This window comes from Megalobrama amblycephala, linkage group LG10, assembly GCF_018812025.1.
Source record: "Megalobrama amblycephala isolate DHTTF-2021 linkage group LG10, ASM1881202v1, whole genome shotgun sequence".
Classification (NCBI taxonomy): Eukaryota; Metazoa; Chordata; class Actinopteri; order Cypriniformes; family Xenocyprididae; genus Megalobrama; species Megalobrama amblycephala.
The window spans coordinates 35,133,294-35,150,663 of record NC_063053.1 but is presented as its reverse complement, the minus strand read 5'-3'; the positions used below and the strand labels follow the sequence as shown (position 1 = coordinate 35,150,663).

The 17,370-nt window shown below is 37.0% G+C and overlaps 1 protein-coding gene across 4 annotated transcripts; it reads left to right on the top strand.

Annotated features, from left to right (window-relative positions):
- Positions 1-9,205: 9,205 nt before the first annotated feature.
- si:ch73-52p7.1 (uncharacterized protein LOC100321084 homolog) lies at positions 9,206-17,105 on the top strand. Of its 4 annotated transcripts, none has more exons than XM_048205877.1 (3): positions 9,206-9,336; positions 13,338-13,509; positions 15,765-17,105. In XM_048205877.1, the coding sequence occupies exon 3, from the start codon at positions 15,788-15,790 to the stop codon at positions 16,418-16,420; it is 633 nt and encodes a 210-aa protein (XP_048061834.1). In that variant the 5' UTR covers positions 9,206-9,336; positions 13,338-13,509; positions 15,765-15,787; the 3' UTR covers positions 16,421-17,105. The 4 variants fall into 4 exon arrangements, with proteins under 4 accessions (XP_048061834.1, XP_048061835.1, XP_048061833.1 ...); XM_048205876.1 differs by lacking the exon at positions 9,206-9,336 and adding an exon at positions 9,349-10,032; XM_048205878.1 differs by lacking the exon at positions 13,338-13,509 and having other exon boundaries at positions 9,265-9,336.
- Positions 17,106-17,370: the final 265 nt, after the last annotated feature.

Genomic DNA, 17,370 nt, shown 5'->3' with positions numbered 1-17,370 from the left:
CTAGTAAACAATAGGGTGAAAACAACAAATTATTGTTATGGTTTTTGCCACAAAATATGTTTATTGTGTCCTGAAAGCGCACTCTCTCTCTTTCAACTGTACACAGGTCACACTTGCACAGAAACGATTTTGCTCTGATGAATTAATCAGTAAAATAGTTTAGCACCTTAAGAGCTACATGACTCACCAGCGAGGTAATAACTGTGTGGTTCTTGAGGTACATAAAATTTTAGTTTCGCTATTAGTTGAGACGCTGCTGCCGTGAGAGATGCACAGATCAGATAGTCACGCTTACTCTCTCTCTCTCTAGTATGTTAATAACTGTATCAACGGTATTATTCTGCTATCAAGGCTCAAGCCTCCATTACTACTTCTGAAATGACATTTTGGAATTAGCAACAGAGGCTTAATGCATAAGAAATTAGTCCCACACACACATCCCAATTTCAAATAAAATGTTCCTGATAATTTACTCACCCCCCATGTCATCCAAGATGTTCATGTCTTTCTTTCTTCAGTCGAAAAGAAATTAAGGTTTTTGATGAAAACATTCCAGGATTATTCTCCTTATAGTGGACTTCAATGGACTCCAAACGGTTGAAGGTCAAAATTACAGTTTCAGTACAGCTTCAAAGGGCTTTAAACGATACCAGACGAGGAATAAGAGTCTTATCTAGCGAAACGATCAGCCATTTTCGAAAAAAATGTAAATGTATATGCTTTATAAACACAAATGATCACCTTTCAAGTGCTTCCGCCAAAACCACATTTTCGTATTCTCCAAAAAGTTTACGCTGTATGTCCTACGCCTTCCCTATTCTACTTACGGAACGAACGCAGTGCCAGTTACATTTTTTCTGTAAGTAGAATAGGGAAGGCGTAGGACAGCGTAAGCTTTCTGAAGAATATGAAAGTGCGCTTTTGGCGGAAGTACTTGGAAGGTGATCATTTATATAAAGCATATACATTTACATTTTTTTTTCAAAAATGACAGATCGTTTCTCTAGATAAGACCCTTATTCCTCATCTGGTATCGTTTAAAGCCCTTTGAAGCTGCACTGAAACTGTAATTTTGACCTTCAACCGTCTGGAGTCCATTGAAGTCCACTATAAGGAGAATAATATTGGAATGTTTTCATCAAAAGCCTTCATTTCTTTTCGACTGAAGAAAGAAAGACATGGACATCTTGGATGACAGTAAATTATGAGTAAATTAGTAAATTATCAGGAAAATTTTATTTGAAAGTGAACTAATCCTTTAAGGACAAAAACCTGACAAATGTCTTGAAATACAACATCGAAACTGTGTCTTGAGGTGTGGTAACCGTAGTACAAGCAGAATAATTGACTCCGGGCCGTTGAATTCTTAGAAGATAATACACACCCGAAATGTAACTTTGCGTCATGGCCGTATTACCACCTCGAGTGTGCATTATTTTCAATAAGAATAAGAATTCAACAGCCAGTCGTCAATTATTCCTTACATATATCGATTTACCCAGCTAATAAATTTATGTTTAAAAAACGTTGTGGGAACAGTGATTTACAATGTTTCTACACTGTAAAAAATAATTGTTGGTTTAACTTAAAAAAAAAAGTTACCTGGTTGCCTTGAAATTTTGAGTTCATTGAAAATAAAAAAAATTGAGTTAATAAAATGAAGGTGACTGGTTTAATCAACAGAAACTCAAAATATTATGTTATCTGAACTATATTAAGTTCATTTGACGAAAGATTAAATGTTGTGATAAATCAAGAAAATTATTTTTTACAGTGTAAAACAATACAATTTTTCTTGTTGTGATTAGAATGTTAAAAGATTTCAATAATGTTAGTACAATATTTTCCTAACCTTATTTTTTGTCGCAATGTAACCTTATTTGAACTTTTATTTGTAATATTCTAAGAAGGTCAACATTAACATTCATCAAAGACAAATAAGGATGTTCCAAAAATGTTGTTCTCAGAACATTTTCTTTCAACATCATAGTAAAAACAACATCATAATTACATTCCAAGAACGTTAAGAACGTTTCTCTAAACATCACGAGAACGCATAGCAAAGATCAATAATGTTACAAGAACATTCTATAAATGTTATTTAAAGAATGTTTGATCTTTAACAAAAAAAAGTCTTATCCTTTACAAAACATTACTGAAAGTTGTGGTAATGTTTCCTGTTAGCTGGGTGGTCAGAGTTATAACCTACTGTACCTGTTTATTGAAAAGAGAAACTGAAACACATGTGACACTTTGTTCCAATATCAATGTGTCAAACTAAAATTTATATAAACTTAACAACACAGTTGAAAAATCCAATCAAAATCTACTTCTTCATAATAGGCTAATCTTATACAAACTTGTCTTAATGCCAGCGTAGTTTCATTGATCTCAGTTAGAAAATATTAGGAATTTTAGATGGATGACAGAATTCACAAATATGTGTCAATTTACAATACTGAAATAGCCCTTATTCCAACTTCTCCATGTAACAAATATAGCCCTTATTGAATGAACAATACATATTCAGTTTATCCCATCATTGTCAGGAAAGTGATATTGTTGGCAGTAAATTTCCATGCAAGATCTGTATTTCAAGGTCCTGTAAGTTTGATGATGTCTTCTTGTTCACTTTAGAGAAACACTTAAGTTACTTGCCTTGAGCAGAAGGAAGTTTCTCCTGGATTTGCACACATGTACAATGGTAATATTGGATGTCAGTTATTCTTATAATATCACAAGTTACAGGACATTGATGGTTAGACACAATGGACTGACATCCTCCTCCTCTCGCAGGGGAAGCAGTCCCTAGAGAGGCACGCACATGTATTTCTGGACCTTGGCCATCATGTCCAGTTATGGTGACTTCTGTCTGAGTGCTTTTCAGGACAAGCCTCAATGTGGAGATGAGAACACGCTTGCCTGGAAACAAGCATTGAGGGCAGTGGTTCTCAACTGGGGGCCACGGCCCACTAGGGGGCCTCAGTGATTCTCCAGGGGTGCCAGATAACTTTAAACTATAAAATTAATTTAAATATATTAATATAATTCATTACATTTTATTACTAATACGTTAAATTAAAAAAAATTAACAAAGCACCACCTCTCTCGCACCTATTCTGTGATTATTTCTAAGCAGCCCAAGCCATTTCTCATTGCGCTGTGTGAAATATAGACTGAATGGCGGCTCAAAACACCCAACTGCTTCATGAACATATGATACATAAACTACATCTCTCAGTCGGATAAAAAAAAAAAACCCAGTGTCGCTAGTGCATGCCAGGGTCAGTCACATTTCCACTATCACTTCCAGGGCTTGATCGAGCCTCGTCGGGGCTTCCTCTGGGCCAACGGTCAGAGTTTTTTGGCCCGCCGAATACCTTGGTCCAAAGCGGGCCAACTGGGGCTTGAGGAGTGCCCATTAACAGAAGTGAAGTTTAACTGAGTCAAACCGTGTATGTATGCTCTCGGCTCACTGTTCACTGTTTACAGTTCAATATTAATATACTTTTTATAATGAATGTTCGCTGAAGAAGCGTGTTATGTAGAAATTTGTGCAAATCAGTGGTGTTTATGTAAACATGGGCATCAGGCGCTCCAAACATAGATACGATTGCTTGTTCTGACAGAGGAACTGTTCACTGATGACATCGACCACCTTCAGATCACTGAGTTCCCACACATTCAGAATGTTTTTGTTTTTCATTTGTATTTTGGTTTATTAATTCTGAATGGATTCGTATAGTAGCTATATGCAGTCCTTTGGAATTTCCCTCTTTGGTCCCTCCCTTTGGTCTTTTTTTGGTATGACAGGATAACAGAGCAGAGCAGAGCAAGTACTTTTAAGTTGCACAGAATGTCTGCAGTGACAATTTTGTAAAGTATGTTTGCAGTATTGATTCGGACAGGTGGCCCCCCTTGGAGTAAAAAGAACCACTGCTCTAGGGACTTTCATGGAGTATGTGAAGTGGGTACTCCTCCACAATGATTCCCCCTTCACAATCTGCGAGAGCGAGGTGGGCGTGTCAGCCACTGCCACCAGCCCAGCGAAGCCTGAGCCCACCGCAGATGTGGAGCCAGAGCCCACCACAATACCAGCGCCAGTGACAAAGGAGCCCAAGCCCAATATGTCTGACCAGGTGCATGAGCCATTAACATCGTGTCATGGAGTCATGGAGTCCAACCTCCTCAACTGCGGCTGACGAAATGCTTATAGAATTTGAAAGTAAGTGCATCCTGCCCATTTCTGCTTCCTGCACCGAGCCTTATCAATACTTAAGTTTTATCATTTGAATTCCTGCCCTGACTCCCACTCCCACCTCCTCTTCTTGTTTTAAGTCTGCCTGTTCCGTGTCAATCTAAAGATCTGTTCCTAAATTTATGCCGGTCCTGTGTGACCCTGTTAAGCCTGTCTGTTCACCCCCTGCACTGCCCCATCCTCTAGCCCTGCTTACACTGCCTTTCCTCAGCCATTTGGTTCCCTCTCTGGTCATCATTGATTTGCCTCAGTCAGAGTATTTGCCAGCTCAGCCCATGATGATTGACACAGTAGCTGTGCCTAGAACCTCTGTGCCCACTACAATTCATATGCCGAGCAGTCGGCTCCACCTGGGACCATTGTCCCTTCAGCTCCACCGGGCTCCCTCATCCCTCCGGCTTCGCCTTGGTCAGTCGTCACTCTACCTGTGCCACGGACTTCCGGGCCTTCAACTGTGCTTCATCCCTCCACCCCTTTGGCTCCATCGGGCTCCTTCCCCCCAGTTCCACCTTGGTCCTCAGTCACTCCGCCTTTGTCTCAATCATCCGGCGCCCTGGCTCCACCTCGGTTCGCCTTGGTCGCATCATTGGTTTGCCTCGGTCAGAGTATTTGCCAGCTCAGCCCATGATGATTGACCCAGTAGCTGCGCCTAGGACCTCTGTGCCCACTACTCCTCATATGCCTGTCGAGCAGTCGGCTCCACCTGGGACCATCGTCCCTTCAGCTCCACCAGGCTCCCCCATCCCTCCAGCTTCGCCTTGGTCAGTCGTCACTCTACCTGTGCCATGGACTTCCGGGCTTTCAGCTGTGCTTCGTCCCTCCACCCCTTTGGCTCCATCAGGCTCTTTCCCTCCAGCTTCCCTCCTTCCCTCTCTGCCATCTGCCTGTGTCCTGGCCCTTCAGGGAGGGTTCCCCAGGGGGTTCCACTCTGGCTCCTTTTGCCTCTGCCTCCGCTCTGGCTTTTCCCGCCTTCTTCGCCCTGGTCCTGCCTGTCCTGGTTTTCTGCTCTGCGCCCCCTGCCCTCTTTTAAGTTGGGGGGAGGGGGATAATGTCAGGGTTAGGTCTCTTTTTATCTGTTTAAGTTTTACTATGAGTTTGTTTTTGCTCTCTTTTCTGTTTTCTTTTGTTCGTTGCCTAATGGTTCGATAGTCAGACTGGTAATCCGAAGGTCTGATACCAGCAGGAAATGACTGAGGTGTCCTTGAGCAAGACACCTAACCCCTAATCGCTCCCCGGGCAGCACAGCAAAAACAGCTGGCACTGCTCCAGTTGTGTGTGTCCACAGTTTGCAGTGTGTGTGTGTTCACTACTCACTACTCCTAATGTGTGTGAACTAACTTGGATGGGCTAAATACAGAGATCAAATTCCAAGTATGGGTTACTATACTTAGTCTTCACATGTCACTTTTACCATTTCCCGCTTCTAGTTCATTTCTGTGGTACTCATGGTTTGATTTGGTGTTTGCACCTGATGTTTAGTTGATTGGTTTTTTCAGTGTATGCAAGCTCTGTCTTTCCTTCAGGTCATTGTCTGTTCTCATCAAGATTATGCTGGTTCTTGTGCTCACTTTGATTCAGCTACATGATTCATTTGGTCATTATATTTATAATTGCACGAGAAGCCATATGATCAGTTTTGAAAAGATTAAACCTTTGTAAAAAATATGAACAATAAGCCACAACAACACGTCTTTCCATTATTTTGACACATCAATTTAACCAATTTCAACTTTGTTTGACTTGTAAAGCCAATTGACTTGTAAAGCCAATTTGGTTATACTTAAAAATTTAGGGCAGCAACTGAACTGAAGTTCTCAAGTTGAATTAGGTGGAATTTTTTTTTTTACAGTGCTCCCCCTGAACATTCAGTTCTAGCATTTGTTACATCCGTGCCACCGCAACCACAAAACTTTGCACTTCAGCATTTTATTACTGTTTTTCAACAGCGTGTCAAACCACATGCAAGCTAAACATTTTTAAATGGGAACTTGAAGAAAGGAACATGAACGTGATTTCTAATAACATTGTCTGTTTGTTTCTCATTATCCTAACAAAGATAGTTATGAAATTCTTTGCACAGCTATTTGCACAAAGATTATGTCATGCTGATATTCAGATATCACTTAAATATTGTACAAAAATATTATCCATGACTGTGGGAATGAGATAAGGTTTACTGAGCCACTATATTTAGCCCCAGTGTGTGACCAAGATAAATGTCCTGCAGAATAGTGAACATGTACAGGATACAGATGGTCTTTTAAATTATTGTTGACTCCTTCACCTGCTCTATAATTCTGTCTGCTCTCGTACTGAGGAGGCTACTTAATCACATTTCAGTATTATTCATATCAGCAAAACATGATAACTGGTCTTAATTATTTACTGTAAATGATTAGAAAAATATTTGGTAACACTTTATTTCAGTGGTCCACTTTAGACATTCTGTAGACCAAGTAACAAGCAACTATATGTCAAATAACTCTCATTAGAGTATTAGTAGACTGTCTGTTTAATATCTGCTAACACTTTATTTTGATGCTCCCAACAGATACTAACTATAAGTAACTTTACATGCTCATGTCAGCTTATTCTACTAACCCTGACAGTCTACTAATACTCTAATGAGAGTTAGTTGACATGTAGGATCAATTTTAATTCCTACTTATAGCCAACAGGGAGACCATCAACATAAAGTGTAACAAAATATTTACAGTGAAAAGTAATGGGGTGAGAAAATGGTGTTCGTAAGTTTTTCATTCTTTTTAAATGCCTGCAAGAGTCTACGTTTGAATGCTAAATGTGTGCATTATATAAATGTATTGAATGGTTTAGCGTTTCTGCATCATGCATTCGCTGAAAGCTCTATTATAGGCTGTTGGTTCCCCTGTGATATATACCCTATATAGAGTGACAACACACAGGTCAAAAAGAATTTAATGAACTGCATTTTTTTTTTTTTTTTCCTGTGCAATAACAGTGGAAAGTAGCTTTGATTTTAAATAACAAACCTACTAGCCCGTGTCTGCTTTTTGCTTCGACTGAATAATTAACACACACTTGCATCCTGTTTGGTCTGTAACACCTACTCCTTCTGAACATTGAAAAGAGGAGGATTCATTACGCCTCCTCTGGACATTCTAATGTATTACACTAAAAAAAAAAGGGAACAAAAAGGGAAAGTTCATGTGATTCATTGCATGATCCATATATGAGTAATACATTTGTTTGTGAGTAGTTCTGTCGAAACACAGCGTGCCCATGGAGAAGATTTTAGTTTAAAATTTACATAAATGTAGGCTTTAAAGACTATATTTCAGGTCCCGTAACTGTTTTGAATGTTTCACTATTTTAATCATGTTTTTACTTTCACTTATTTTAAATTACATTTTGAAAAATGTATTATTCCATTTAGCTTCTCACAATTATAATATTTTCTGTAGCCTAAATATTAAAAATGGTTTCATGATTATGTTCACAAAATATTAACAGTTCCCTCCTAATTTATCTTCTTTTCTAGTTGTTTTTTAATTATAATAACCATAATAAACATTATCCATAATTCTCTATAAATCCAAGTTACAATATGTTTTAATGTTGTATGTTACTTAACACTTGTGTGACCTTATAGACATTTTTGTCATTTTCAGTTTTTTTTTTTTTTTTTAATATATCATTTTGCCTGTGTTAATGCCAACTGCATAAATTTTGGCACAGATGTGTATTTTTATTGGAATTTTACTATTTCACCCTCATGTCCTTTAATAAATCTATTTTACACTAGCAACACAAAATAGTTCCACTCAGGACCCTAAGGACAAAAATATCCCATTAAAACTGCAATTTTTAATCCCAGGGCCATTTAACTATAACATTTTGCAGTCTTTGTTAATAGGCTTTCATTCTATCGGCAAGGATTCAAAATAAAAATGTTTACTATTATTTTTTATCAGATGGTGCCATTTTTTTCAGGATTGGCCTAAAAAGCAAATGTTCACTTTATTCTTGTTTTCTGCTTATGCATATATTATAGAGCCAACTGGATAAATTATGCAGCTATAATTGTGTGGGTGTGTTGGTATGGAAGTCAAAGTGTGGTTTGTATGTGTGTTATAAAAAAATTGTGTGTGTACGTGTGTACTGCAAATCACAAATCCAACCACTCTGTACACCAGTGGAGTTTTGCTGGCATCTAATGGGGCAAATTTGGTACTGCACCAAAAAAAAAAATCTTATTGAAAGCTCATTTTTTGAGATATCAGCCTCAAATTTGGAACACAACTTGTTTAGATTTATGGCTTTTCTAGCAGTTTTAGAGTTCAACATGTTTCATAAAATATATATTTTATATAAAATAATGTTCATAAATCATTTTCATAAACTTAAACCTCTATAACTTTTTTGGGGGGTTTCACATTTTAAGCTTTTTTACTTCAACATAATTCTGCCAAGGGCCTTCTTTAAAATTAGTCCAAACTTAAGTATGTGCTCCCAAGCTTCTAATTTTTATGACATCTTTTTTACACAGACATTTTGTCTTCTATGGACCTATGAGTAACTTTTAATTGACGCACAAGAGTTAAACCGAAACCAAAGTTATTGTTAAGCTTTAGGATTCATTTCACATTTACATGAACAAGGATAAGGTACACAGAACCAAATATGAATATAAATATGGTTTGTAAGCACATTACAATTGTATCCTATTTATGTTTTTGAACCTTTTTTTTTAAACATTGTTCATTAATACAATCATTCAGTGCTTAGATTTCCAGCACTTCCAGGAAAACCTCACTCTTGCTTCATACTCATGATTTTATGGTCTAAGCTTAGTCATCTGCATTTTTTTATTGACTGTCTCACGTTGTTCCCAGATGTAGTTAATATTTTCCTTCTTGGCTTAGCTGCTGTGCTCATGCATAGCAAGATGCTGAGGACACCGTCTTGTGGCTTTGGCAGCCTCAGTGGACTTGGTAAGCCCAACCCCACAGTCCATGAATGATCTATGAATCCTCAGACGTGCAGACCGTGAGATGGACATGTGTTCGACTGCCTCTCAGCATGACAACGACAAACAGGTATTCCTTTTTTGCTCTCTCTTTGTTTAAATGTGACTTACTGTAAACCTTTCAAGTGTTACAAAAGCCAGGATACAAACTCTGAAAATCAGGTTTGCCATATGAGGACAGTGTTTATCTAAGAGACAATCTAACCACTTTAATAAACCATACAAATCATTGCCTAGGGTATTATCTTTTGACAAGACAGATGTTTTCTTAGATTAACTAGAGAAAACAGTGAATCAGCACAAGCAAAGCTGCCAGGAATTCTTTCTTTCTGCATTAAGGAGAAAGACTGTACTGAGAAGCTTTATGAATGGGTCCATTATGTAGATTCTTTATGAAAAGGATGAGTTAGTTGAAAATGAATAGTTGGTGGTTAATGTTTAAAAGAGCTTTAACGCACTGTTTGCTCTGTGAGAGAAAGTGAGATGGAAAGTTAATCCTGAACGACACACCCTGGAGTTATTCAGGAGAGAAAATGGAGGACAGCTGCATGCGTTCTGGACCAGGCAAGATAAATAGTGGTTGCTAACGGCACGTCACCTCCGGCCAGTTTTGTTGCATAATAAGAAGCACAGGCATAGTTTAAGACTCTGGAGGAAGAAGCCAATCCAAGCAGCAGGACTGGTGCTGAGGAATTTTTGTGAGAGTCTAGCTCATAGAGTCGAAACCTTCAGGTTTTATGTTGCCAAAGAAAGCTGATAAAAGAAGGTAAAGCTAGCCTACTTTGTTTTTTGATGAAAGGCGCAAGTACTTGAATGTAAAACTGTAAGAGAATGTTTTAAACATGCTGATGATGCAATTGACTGTGAGCTGTTTAAAATGTGCGGTGCTGTTCGAAACTTGCTTCATTTGTATTTAATGAAAAAAAAATGAATTGCAATTTCTGCTGTATTTCTAGGAGCTGGCCTGGAAATACAGTGAAAGTCAAATTTTCTTACCTTTCAGTGATGGCCTGCACTCTTAGAAGAACAGGTTCTATACAGTACCTTAAAGGGTTCTGTCTTGATACAACCTTTTAGGGGTTCCCATCATTTTATGGATTTAATTTGAATGAAATTTTGTTTTAATTAATCTTTTAACCCTCTGGTGTTTTTCGGTGATTTCAGATCGAAAAAAAAAAAAAGTTTTTGAATAAAAAAAAAAAAACGCTACTTCATTGGAATGGTAAGAAACTCTGTGACTTTTGTAGCAGTCAATATGTGACCACAAAAAGCAAAAGACGGCCTTGATTCGAAAAATTGTTGTCAAAAAAAGTGTCACACTTTATTGTGTGTTGTTTGTTTCAGAAATGTCCGCCATAGGAAATGAATGGGAAATATGAACAATATGACAAAAAAAGACACATGCCACCCATAACAATCATAAACTGGTGTGACTATAACACAAAGCAAGATTTTGCAAATGCATGAAATAAAATCAATGATTCAGCCAAAATGCGGTAAAAAAAAAACAGACAGCAAGGAAGGAGTTACACTATTCCTCTTCAGCACTGAAGTGATCACAAACCCTTTATTATTCACATCACAACTTCATAAGAACTCAGACCCCGGCTTTCTGTGTTTTCAGAAACACTGCTGCATCTCTTCAAATGTGAAAGGCAAAAATACAGGAAAAATGAGCAGTGGATAACTGAAGTTTATCACATCACACACACTGAAAAAAGTGAAACTTCTGTGTTGTTCATTTAAAGTGCATTTTTACATTGGACTAATCATGGTTTCTGGTTTAAACCTATTTTTTTCAGTTTGCCTTAAAGCAAATAACAAAGCCCCTAGAACAAATTAAAAACAACAATTTGACTTAAGTAGTATTTTTATTTTAAACCAGATGTTTTCATGTCACGTGACCACATGACGTCACATCAACTAACTCCACATCAATATTCGAAAATGTGTTATTTTAACGAAAATACGTGTTTTTCATACACATTTATGGTTAGTGGCAGGATGGACAATTAGGTTATTACTTTACAGACAACTGTGTTTGTGCACATCCCAGATAGCATCAATGATTGAAATAACGTTGAATCAATGTTAATGTGTCAATGGTAATGACATTGAATCAATGTCACTTTTGCACCCTCAATTAATGTTAAATCAATGTTAAATTTCAACAATAAATCAATGGTAATGGCATTGAATCAGGGTGATGTTGGTTCAACATTATGCTTCCACTCTCAGAAGATGAAACACAACTGACTCAAAGCTACACAGCCTGAAATCAACTGAAGATAAAAGAAGACATTAAATCTCTCAAGATCTCAGCAGAAGTTGCATGCTGGGAGCCACCATAGTATACAACTCATAACGTTTTGTCTTGTGAGAATAAATTGATTTAGGTGTTATTAAAAATCTAGTTTGTACTGAATCAGAAATTTAACTTGAGTAAACTTAATAAAATTCATTGTAACAAAATTACAGCAATTTTTTTAGTTTAGTCCGAAGTAAATATTATACTTGGATGTTATGGTAAAAAGTACGTTTTTCCAATGTAAAAATTTTAAGCGGTACTAAAGTAAAAATAATGATTTGGTCTCCATAAAAAACAATATTTTAACTTTGTTTCAATGTAATTTTTTTTACTTTTGGCTGAAGAACTATTTTGATTGATATTAAAATAAAATTTAAAGTTTTAACCAAATTAAAAATATAGTTTGAGAAAAACTAATAAATTTAGCTGTAACAAATTACAGCAATTTTTTTAAGTTGGTCCAAAGTATCATTTTTTTTTCAGTGCAACTGGCTCAACCTAATCAACCCCATTTGGTACTATAATCTTCTTGTCTGCTGTAAATCTTTTGTAGCTCAGAAAAGAATAATAATAACACTTCACAATAAGGTTCAGTCACAGTGCACAGCATAAATGAGTACACCCCCTCTGAAACTTCTGAAATTCAGCAATTACTCAATTACTTAGAAGACATGTTAGGGTTCTTTAGAGATATAATGTTACAGCGAGTCTGCTTAATCAATTACCAAAGAAGCATGTCAAAATTATTCAGGAAAATAAGATTTTCTTATCAAGGTGAAAAAATGTTGTGTAGAAAAAATGAGTACACCCTCCTAAAAGTTACTAAATAAAACAAAATAAACATTTTCTGGTGTAAGTTTAAGGCAATGTTTGATCAACAGGTAAGTATGTTGAATCAAAACATTTAAAGAGAAGTAATTTCTTGACAATTAAAAGTGTTATATAGCCCACTGAATCATTCTCAGACTTAATGCTGACAACAATGGAAGCACTTGGGAGAGAACTTATTTCTTAGCACAAAAGAGGACAGTGGTACAAGAGGACGACCAAATCATTGAACATATAGCAAAAGTAACACAGAAATTCAAAAACAATGAACTTGTGACAAGGCCCCTGAAATAATCAGGCCTTCATTTTAAGCTTTCATTTAGTGATTTTTTTTTTTTTTTTTTTTTGCTAGACAAAGAGCAGGAGAAATACCAAGCGAGTGTCTCAGAGCCAGCAAAAGCTATGAAAAGAGTGACTGTTTATCTCACAGAGTAAGATGCAGCCTGCAGAAATGACATTGTTCTCCTCACTGGAACTACCTACTGTAGCCAAAGCACAATAAAGTCAGTTAGCCATTTCCAAAGCCCATATTTGCAAAATATAGATTCTGGGAATCTCATGAGACCAAATCAATCATTTTGGATCTAACAGCATCCAAAATGTTCTGGTGTTGCTAGAGGAGGAGTGTTACTTTAACACTGGGAATCGAAATAACCTTAAATATGAAAGTATTATGTTATTATTTAAGACATCTCCTTATTTAAAACTTTTTGGCATAAAGAGTTCTTTAAAATTGAGTCAACAACCCTATATAGAACCCTGTTTAACCTTTTTTCAGAAATAGTGCATAATGAAATGCTTTCTTCATTTTCAGAATCTGAACACGTTCAGTTCCCTGGTTAAACTTGTCATTGTGGACCACTTTATGTTGTCAGTTGCTGATGTGACCTGATAGACTGCGTTCACCATGTTTCCCTGGATGTTGTTCTTTTCAGCCAGCTGAGACAACAGCTCAAACGGTCCCCTAAAACCATGGCACTGCTGAAAGTGGGCTGCACATCAGACCGTCAGAGGGCTGAGCCTGTTTTATTGTCCTCTCTACATCTTGCATTGGCTGACTAACCAAACACAGCACAACTTCTTTTCACACATCACTGAAACATCCTGGTGGGTTGCAGTTCTTTCACTTGTGAGGAAATTGGCTCTGTTCTAAAAGCTGTAACCAGCTGCCTGCGTAGACAGAACTTTAAGGCACACTCTGTGATTCCAAAAGGGATAACGATTATGCTGCCTTCTAAGACTCATTCTTAAAGGCAAATTCAAAGTATCCTTTACAGAAGTTAATAGCAACAAGCTCTGTGATAATCATCGGAGATGATGGAAGCACTATCAATTGTAAATATAACTAGATTGAAAAGTTTGTAGACAAACTTTGATTTTGGCTGTATGAAAGTTTGAAAGTTTTATAAGCTTTAAATTTAGTGAAGTGGAAAAGAAAGAAAGAAACACATTGCTAACATGAATTAACATTTTTTAGCACATTGTTAGCATGAATTAGCATATTGCTAGCATGCTTTAGCACATTGATAGCATGAATTACCATGTTTTACCACATTGTTAGCATTATTTAACACTGTTACCATTAATTATCATGTTTTAACATATTGTTAACATGAATAGTATGTTTGCTAGCATGTTTTACCACATTGCTAACATGATTTAACACTTTGCTAGCATGAATTAACATGTCAATAGCATGATTTAACACATTAGCATCCTGTTAACATGTTGTTAGCATGGTTTATCACATTTGCTAACATGTTTTAGTATGTTCCTGACATGAATGAGCATGTTGTTAACATGTTTTAAAACATTGCTAGCATGTTTTAACATGTTGTTAACATGATTTAGCAGGTCGATATCATGTTTTACCACAATGCTAACATGATTTAACACATTGTTAGTATGAATTAGCGATGAAAGATTTAAGATTTAACATGATGATAGCATGAATAAGCATGTTTTGCTAGTATGTTTTAACAGATTGCTAACATGAATTAGCATGTTGCTAGCATTTTTTCCCATATTGTTAGCATGTTTTAACATGTTGGTAGCATGTTTTATCATGTTGCTAACATCAATTATCATGGAAAACTGGAATTAAAACATGAATTGAAAACCTGAAACATCAATTAAAACATGAATTAACATGTTTTAGCTCTTTGCTAACATGATTTAACACTTTTGCTAGCTTTGCTAGCATGAATTAGCATATCGATAGCATGATTTAAGACATTGATAGCATGAATTAGCATGTTGCTAGGATGTTTTACTACATTGTTAAAATGATTTAGCACTTGGCTAGCATTAATTAGCATATCGATAGCATGATTTAACATGTTGATAGCTTGAATAAGCATGTTTTGCTAGTATGTTTTAACAGGTTTGGTAACATGAATTTGCATGTTGGTAGCATGTTTTATCGTGTCACTAACATCAATTATCATGTAAAACCTGAGTTAAAACATAAATTGAAACATGAAACATCAATTAAAACATGAATTAACATGTTTTAGCTTGTTGTTAGCATGATTTAGCACTGCTAGCATTTATTATCATGTTTTAACATAATGCTAACACAAATAACATTGTGCTAGAATGTTTTACCACTTTGCTAACATGATTTTGCACTTTGCTAGCTCTGCTAGCATGAATTAGCATATCGATAGCATGATTTAAGACGTTGATAGCATAAATTAACATGTTGCTAGCATGTTTTACTACATTGTTAACATGATTTAGCACTTTGCTAGCATGATTTAGCATATCAATAGCATGATTTAACATGTTGATAGCATGAAGTAACATTTTGCTAACATGTTTTACTACATTGTTAAAATGATTTAACACTTTGCTAACATGAATTAGCATATCAGTAGCATGATTTAACATGTTGATAGCATGAATTAGCATTTTTTGCTAGTATGTTTTAGTACATTGCTAACATGTTTTAGTATGTTGCTAGCATGTTGTTAGCATTTTTTAACATGTTGATGGTTTGAATTAGCATGTTTGTCAAGCCAACGTAAATAATTTTAATAACTAAAATCAATAGCTCTAATTCCAAATTGAACCAATATACCCCAGTATTTTGATTTCTTCTATATGTTTTAATGCTACTTAAAGTATCACATGGTTAGCTTAGCAACATGCTAACATCATATTCTATTGAAATCCATAGTCGGTCAAATCTCCCATGCGTGTTTGTAAGAAGAGTGCTGCAAATCGTAACTCATTAGGTCCCATTAGGATGCTGCTTTAGCTGTCAGCAGACTCTAGGCAGCTCAGCAGGTTTTGGAACAGAGCCATGATTGTTGCTGTTTGGCTGAACAATTACTCACTCTTCTTTCTTGCACATGCAGGGTTCAAAGAATCCCTTTCGGAGATGATCCTGTGCAGTCAGATGAGTTTCGCAGTGCTGTACTGCACACTGTGGCTCGCCGCGCCTGCCGTCCTGCGCTCGGAGTTCAAGGTGGCCTACGTGACCGAGCGCAACGTGTGCACATGTACGCAGGAACCAAGCTCCTGTGAGAAGATGAACTTCAACGACTGCAACAACTGCAAGGACCAGTCATCAGTGCTGCAGAGGGCCGAGAGCCCCGTTCAAAAAAAGAATTTGACGGTGTGGTACACCTCGCCTCTGAATGTGGCCCTCCTGCTGAACAACTCTGAGGTGCGGCACCTGACGCTGGTCCAGTGCAAGCCCTCTGACGACCAGCCCGTCCCGTTTGAGTACTTCACAGTGCAGCGTTTGGAGGTTCTAACGGTCTCTTACCCGTTCTGGAAGCATGGACAGCGTTATGAGATCATCATAGGCAAGGACAGGGACGCCCCGTATCAAGAGGAGGCGAGAATCGCTGTCATTCATACCTCTGTGTTGACCGGGAAAACAGAGCTGAAGTCGTACACAGTCCAAACCAAAGTGGATCACAGTGGCATGATGTCCTTCCCGGGCATTTTTATGTCTCGCATCGCGCTTTCGGAAATGTCCAGGATATTTGTCACTTTTCTGTACTGAGGGAGGCATTATTCCACAGCTGCACCATGTGGAATTTAAACTCTTTACTGTAGACGGAACAGTTGTTGTTGTCTCTATAACACAAATAGCTGTTAATGTATACAGAAGTGGCCAAAAGTGATGTCCGGAGAGAATATTTGTTTTTTAATGACCCTATAAGTTCGATATGAGGAAAATATGGGTAACACTTTAGAATAATGGTCCGTCATTAATACTATGCAGTAAGTAATGCAGGACTAATAAGTAGTACTACATTAACCCTTCAGCTACTTCTATTAACTAATATAGAAACAAGCTTAACTAATCAGTAAGTAATATCGAATTTAGGACTAAGATAGTTAATTACTAGCTAATCAGTAATTACAGAATGAGATTGGCATCATTAATAACTAATAGGTAACTATGACAAATTATAAAGAATTACAAATTAAAGCTGCAGTCCGCAATTTTTCCTCTTTGTCGCCATCTCTTGTTTGAAACCTGCAATTGCAGTCATATGCGGAACAGTTATCTGCACGTGCGTTGTGCCTCGGCACAGGTCGTTAGCGCGGATGAATCCAATGCTTGCTGTCAGTCACCGCACCGGTGGATACTGTATTTCAGAATCACAGTTTCTACATCTTGAAAGTATGACCGATATAAGAATTTTCACTGGAAAATATCAGCTGAACAAGTAAGTAACATTTCTGCCACTTTTGTTCTGACCAACTGAGGAAAAAAGCATTAGGCCTACAATAAATTGCGCTGCCAATGATGATTAAATCTAACGATCGCTTAGCTCGAATCACGCCAAACCGTGCAAATTATTATTACTGTTATATTGTTCTCAAATTGTTAATGTTAACAACATCAGCATTACTATGACTATGTGTATATTAGCGTTACCTGTAGATTAATTTCTGTAGCCACTCAACAGTCGAAAGTCTTGCTTTTGACCACGGGTGAATCTC